The sequence below is a fragment of the Perognathus longimembris genome, chromosome 28 (assembly GCF_023159225.1).
Source record: "Perognathus longimembris pacificus isolate PPM17 chromosome 28, ASM2315922v1, whole genome shotgun sequence".
Lineage (NCBI taxonomy): Eukaryota > Metazoa > Chordata > Mammalia > Rodentia > Heteromyidae > Perognathus > Perognathus longimembris.
Window position 1 is genome coordinate 3,581,698 of NC_063188.1, and position 6,616 is coordinate 3,588,313.

At 43.1% G+C, this 6,616-nt stretch overlaps 1 protein-coding gene across 1 annotated transcript; it reads right to left on the reverse strand.

The window, feature by feature from the left end:
• Positions 1-4,652: 4,652 nt before the first annotated feature.
• Positions 4,653-4,895, reverse strand: LOC125344217 (U6 snRNA-associated Sm-like protein LSm6). Its single transcript, XM_048336833.1, has one exon. The coding sequence runs from the start codon at positions 4,893-4,895 to the stop codon at positions 4,653-4,655; it is 243 nt and encodes an 80-aa protein (XP_048192790.1).
• Between the last annotated feature and the right edge of the window lie 1,721 nt (positions 4,896-6,616).

Sequence of the window (6,616 nt, forward strand, 5' to 3'; positions counted from 1 at the left end):
TCCAAAGGAGGAAGTTTCTTGAAGTCTCTGCAAAACCTTCCTGAAAATCATTTTCTCAGCAGCCAAATTCTTCACTCACACTCCTGATCTGTTCAACACGAAGCCACAGGCTCCCATCCCACAGGGGCAAACATCATCACCAACAACAGAGTAGGAACTTGAACTCATGTCCCCACCTTTTGCAAGCAGTGGCTGTCTACATACTAACAGATGTTCTGTTCTTGAATCGTCTATACACTTTCTGAATTGAAGTCAGGTCCGAGAGGGAAGACAATGGCAGTGAGCTGCCATTTATTTAGGAAGGCATGCAGACGACACAAGAGATTGGCTACAATGATATGTCAGTAACATTTGTTTGCTGAGGAAAGGAAGGTATTGTCAGGAGGGCTGCAATTTTGTTAGTTGCTCCACAACCAGCTGATGATTTCTTGTGAGGTCCTGGTAGCAGGGAACCATACCAAGCTGTAAGACACTCCTATTGCTATGACAACTCCCATCTTCTCTATCAGAATATATGGAATGTTCAAATTTGGACCAACTGTGAATAGCACGCAACATACTTTGCATTATTCTGCCAGATTTTTCTGTTCCAAAGTGGAAGTTTTCAGAAGGTTAGAAGAGCAGGCAGCACCATAATTATGATATGGAGACCCGGCTGAGCATCTGTGCTCTGATGTCTGGTGATGGATGAACAGTGCTTTGAAGGGTTGCTTTCCTCAGCATTTGGGTTGATTCTCAAGTCAAACAGAGAAGGATGCTGGGGTAGGGGGTAGGCTATCTGCCAAAGTCAGGAAAGAGATAAGTAAGTGCTAAATCCTTGGAGGAACTTTAGTGTTGCAGGCTCAGCTTCAGGACTTACAAATGGTTCACAGAACTGTCCCAGTACATGAAGACAGAGAGGCAGGGGCAAGGATCACTTTCCTGCTAGATCCATTCTGCCGTGTTGGAAGGAGGCTTAGGCAGTCTAGGTAATGGCAGGGCCAGGCCCTTGGCACAGTCTTTAGGCAAGCTAGCCTAGTACTAGGGGGTTTTTGTATGGCGCTTCCTGGGAAGAGGTTAACAAATGAGAACAGGTTCTGGAAAGGAAGAATGTAACAAGCCCCAGATAGTGATCAGTTTACACAAACTTGTCAACGACTTCTAAGAGCTCCTTTGGGTCTCCCAGACTTAGTGCGTGAGGCAGGAGCCCAAGTAGGCACAAACTGGGCCTCCAGCTTGTTAACTTTCTCAGATCTCTGAAGTCTGGGGAGGGCTTGAACCATTGAATTACAAGTGATATAAAATCCTTGAAAAGGAAATACGGATGTTAAGGTACAAAGCCACCTCACTCTCCATCAGGCCAGACTCAGCATGTTGGACTTTTCTAAATTTTAAGTCACTTCTGCTGCTTCCTTAGACACTATATTTATTCTGAGTGCTAAAACCAGTGGCAGTGTCTTTGTTGTGTGCAAGCTGAATGAGCTGGAGAGCCGCCTCTGGGATTTCCTTGCCTGTGTGGTCCTGGGTTAACAGGAGCAACACTGTAATCACGTGATATTTGCAAGAACAGAAGGCAAGGTGGTGTCAACTCTGTCTCTGATAGGTTGGCTTCTTTTCTTGACATGGAGAAGATCCTCCCGGCTCTGCCACATTTCCTCTATCAGCTGGCTCAAGTGCACACACAGCTCTTGGTGAAGGACTGTGGCTTCTCCAGCAGGTCCCCCTTCGTACGAAGGTTGAAGTGATCAGAGACAATTTGTCCTTACTCTTGTCAAAGTCCCATTTTCTCTGTCAAGCATTCATGATAACCTGTGCCTTCTGTATCAGCCCAGCCACCATATCTCTTGAAGTGAATCCTGACCAATTCAGAGATACCCTAAGGAGAGCTTTGCAAACTAGGGTAGGCAAGAACACACAAAAAAAGACACCATGGCCCCCAAAGGGATGCAATTCCAAAGCAGATGCACTTTGAAAGTCTACCCTGCAGTAAAAACTGCCTTTTCTGGTTTTTTTTTTGTTTTGTTTTGTTTCTTTTAATTAATTTTATTTATTTATTTATTTATTTTTGCCAGTCCTGGGGCTTGGACTCAGGGCCTGAGCACTGTCCCTGGCTTCTTTTTGCTCAAGGCTAGCACTCTGCCACTTGAGCCACAGCGCCACTTCTGGCCATTTTCTGTATATGTGGTGCTGGGGAATTGAACCCAGAGCCTCATGTATAAGAGGCAAGCACTCTTGCCACTAGGCCATATCCCCAGCCCTCTGGTTTGTTTTTTTAACCTGAAAGATTTCCTTGGGATTGTCTTGACACCTTGAGCTTCCTAAAGCCCTCCGGTGACACCCCACGTTGAATTGTAATCATTCACTTCCCTTTCTGTGAGATGGGAAGGAAAACCATTCAATGGAATCCTCAGTTTTCTCATATGCACAATGCCTTGATTGGACATGTTAATGACTTCAAATTTAGTAATCATTACACTTACATCAAGAGCCCATTTTAATTATTTAGGGCCTTCAATATGTATAGAATCCATGAGATAAAGAGTCATTAGAGTATTTGGTTCCCTTAAATTTATAAACCATATTTATAAAATAAAATTGAATTGGAAAATTTTTTCTCAATTTTGACCCATTCTACTAATTTAAAAGACTACTTAAAATCCTTTTCCATATAGTCTGCCATTATGATATTGTGCTAGAGCCAAAATAAATACTAGACACTTTTTATGCAGAATGTGCACTGTTCACCTTACACACAAGACAAAAACAAAGTCATACAATAGTGTGCGACACATGTGATTTTGTTAATTCTTGAATACCTTTACATTCCCTAGGTTTTGTGTCAAAGACTAGGAACATATGGTCTGAAGAGGAAGCAGTGTGCTCTTAACACTTGTGTTTCGGCTCTGGCCCAATAAAATTACATTTTCTCTTATACAAATTACTAACTTAATGATTGCAACTATGGTATTGATAATATTTGTTGTCATATGAGGAATAAAGTTTTGAGACACACACACACACACACAAAGACCCCATTTAAATATATATATACAAATTATTGCAAATGGTAAGAAAAGTTTCCTGAACTGATATGCATCATTAGTACATGCGATGCCCTTGAATGTTTTCTGTTATCTTTCTATGTTGTTTTAATTTTTTCAGAGTACACTCAAATTGTTGACTTGATTTTAGGACAACCCTGTAGGCGTTATGGGGTACAGCTCTAACAGTGAGCCCAGACAAGCTGTATGTTCTCAGACTGCCTGGCATTTTAGAAGACTCTACTAATGGCTTCCCTCCCAGGAAGCATGGACTCCTGCAGGGGCCTTGCTTCCCTGACAAGGAAGGCTACCTCCCTGCTTCCCTAAGTGAGGGCAGAGACCCCAAGCACAACCCTCCTGATCGGCCCCATCTTCCCCAGCACCCGGAATCGCACAGATCATAAACAGTGGGTACTGATACGGCACATTTTTTGTCATTGCTTAAGAAATGGCATGAGGGCCCATGAGTTGGCCTGACTTGCTCTTGGATCACAATGGTACTCTGATCCCGCCAAAGCGTCAAACCCTGTGCTCTGAGACTCAAGTTCTCTCACGACTAACAATCTGACTCAAGCCTTCCTGGTTAGACAGCCTGGAGCGCAATTAGGGGATTCAGTGAGGCCTGACATCAGCTGGTGTGGTACAGGCAGTGGAGGCTGATGTGTCTGCTTGGCCAGGCCTCTGTGATCCATCTAATACTGCTCTAGGTGTTGTTGTCAAGGCATAGCTATGGGTGACATTTACAATCAGTAGACGTCAAGTACAGAAGATTGCGACTCCTCAAAAGTGTGAGGCCATTCTTGCCTACAGCCCCTGAGACCCAAATCAGCCCTGCGAGGGCCTTATTATAAGCTACACATTGAGGTGAGCCTCACTTTTTATTTGTACATGTAACACATGTTAGAGACTGAAACTTGGAGGCTCCAGGCTGATGCATGGGAGTGCAAAGCATGAAAGAAAGTAAAAAGCACGAAAGAAATGAGACAACAGATTAGCAGCAAGAGAAAGGGAAGAGGGCGGAGGAAGATACCCTCAGAAATTTCCTTAGTTCTCATGTTGCCCCCCCCCCAGAACTACATTCCATGATATTGCAATAGGCTGACTAGAGCAACACAGAACCTGATGTGAAAGTTGGCACCCACATTCACACTTTTCAGGAAATAGGCCTTTGATTTCCTCTTCAGTTATTTCCTAGCCCAATGACAGAGGCTATTGTGAAAAAGTACAGATTTTATATGTCTGCCACTGTGGAATGAGTTGACACTAACCCATTTTATGATTTTTCTGGAAATCATATAGTAAGTGGCGTCTGTCTGTTTTCTTTCACTTAGCTTAAAGTTTTTAAGACTCATCCATGTAGTAGCATGTATCATTACTTTATTGTTTTTCGGTTTGGGTATTTCTTTTAATTCTTTTTAGCATTTTGTATCCTGACACACCTGTAAAAAGAAAATGAAACTTAAATGAGCAATTCTTTACAAGTCAATCATAATTTTATATATCTTACTCATATGTCAGGAAAAAATCACCAACTATTATGAAAACTGGATAAATTATATTAGAAAAGAACCTTACAAAATAGAAGAACATTTCATATAAATTATATCTAAGTATGAAATGAACTGGGTGCCTTCACATTCTTCTCTTCTGGGTGCTGATGTACAACACAATTTTTCCTCTGATAAATGCGTCCCCGTATTTGTTCTTCAGCTGTCCATTTAGATATTCCTCTGTCTGCTCCAGGGCTATGTTCATATAGCCATCCAAGCAAGCCGGGACCCCTTGATAATCTACTCCAGAATTTAATTTTACTACAACTGGCCTTCCAATGATTTGCTTTAAGAAGTCACTAGGGCTTTGCTTCCGTAGACTCATTTTTAACAATCTTAGAAAGCAGGAAACCTGAGTTCGAATCCCAGCTCTGCTACTTATTTAACTTTGTGACTTAAGACATCAATTCATCTCTTATGGCCCCAGGTTCATCTCCCCGCCGGGATCCGAACCCACACCTCCGGCGCCTCCGTGTCCCACGCTCCAAAAACCATTACTTTATTTTTATGCCTGAATAAAATTCCTTCATATGGATACACTGTACTTTCTTTAACAGTCAATGGACATTGGAATTGTTTCCACCATTTAGCACTTATGAATAATGTTGCTACAGACATTTGTTGTGTGGAAGCCCGTTTACCACTCTTTTGGGTATGTGCACAGGAGTGGATTTGCTGAGTCATATGGTAATGCTACATTTTACTTCTTAGAAACCAACCATGTGTTTTCCATTGTGCCTACATCATTTTTCATTTCTACCAGCAATGTACAGTGGTAGTGATTTCTCCACGTTTGCCAATACTTGCTATTTTTTGCGGTTGTTTTCACCCCAGTGGGTATGAAGTGGTTATCTCATTGTGGTTTTGATTTGCATTTCCCCATTGAAAGATGTTGAACATGTTTTAATATATTTGGTGATCCTTCATGTGGTTCTGAAGACAAATCAGTACACTTTTCTTCTGAGCCTCAGAGGCTCTATCCTATCCCTTCTCCATAGAATGCTCCCTTCTCCATAGAATTCTCTACTACCAGGCTTGGCATTAGCCACAGAGCCTATCCATGCAAATCCTCTACCTGCAAGGGTCATCCTCCCTTGATCCTCAGTCCTATGGGTGGTCTCCCTGTCCTCCATCTGTTACCTTAGCCTCTGTTGCTATGCCTAGCATCCGTGGGATGGGCTTCCTGAAGATTCCTAACGGCAATAGCTACTCCTGGCACATTCATCTCATGGCTCTCGCTCCTGACTTATATTGTGCAAGTTGTATGTTTGGGTCCAAATTCAACACCATAGGGCACACTGAAGACATGCAGACTTCCTGCTGATTGGGCACTCATGACCAAGGAGCTGCCAGCTCCTCTTAGGCGTCTTCCTGATGCAAGCACTCACTCCTGATAAGGCATCTCTAGCTATTTTGTTGACATTTTAAAGCTGCCTATTCTAGCTGTGGTCTGATGTGACTCATGCATGCAAAGCAGGATGCCAGTTGTTGGCAAGTGACTCATGGATGTAGTGTCTCAGCTTGGTAGCTTTGGCAAAGCACGGGTCTGATGACATGGAGGAGAGAGCCCCACCGTGGGAGGCAGGAACCAGAGTTGTGGTCCCAGTCTGTGATGACTGGCTGTGTGATCTCTGGTCCTGGGTTATCAACCCATAGAACCAACCACTTGTAGAGCCCATTTAAAGATACAGTTGGCTTACCCCTTGCTTTTGTCCCAAGGTGACCATTTGCCATTTCTGGCACAAAGCCCAGGAAACCTGCATTTGACTCAAAAGCCCTGGTTCCCTAATGTTCACGCTAGCAAGGAGATTATTTCTGAAGAAGCTACTTGAAGGCTCTATCACTCCCCTGGGCCTCAATTCTACAATCTAGAGAGTCATTTTACCTTTTTCTTTGGTTTGATACATTTCAAAGCTGCCACCGAGAACTTTTTCAGGATGCAGAACTGGTTCTCAACAGTGGGCAGCACACTGAGCCAGGCCTGTTAGCTGCAACCATATTGCAAAATGCAATCTTGAAGAACAGACTTAGCCATGAACAACGCTT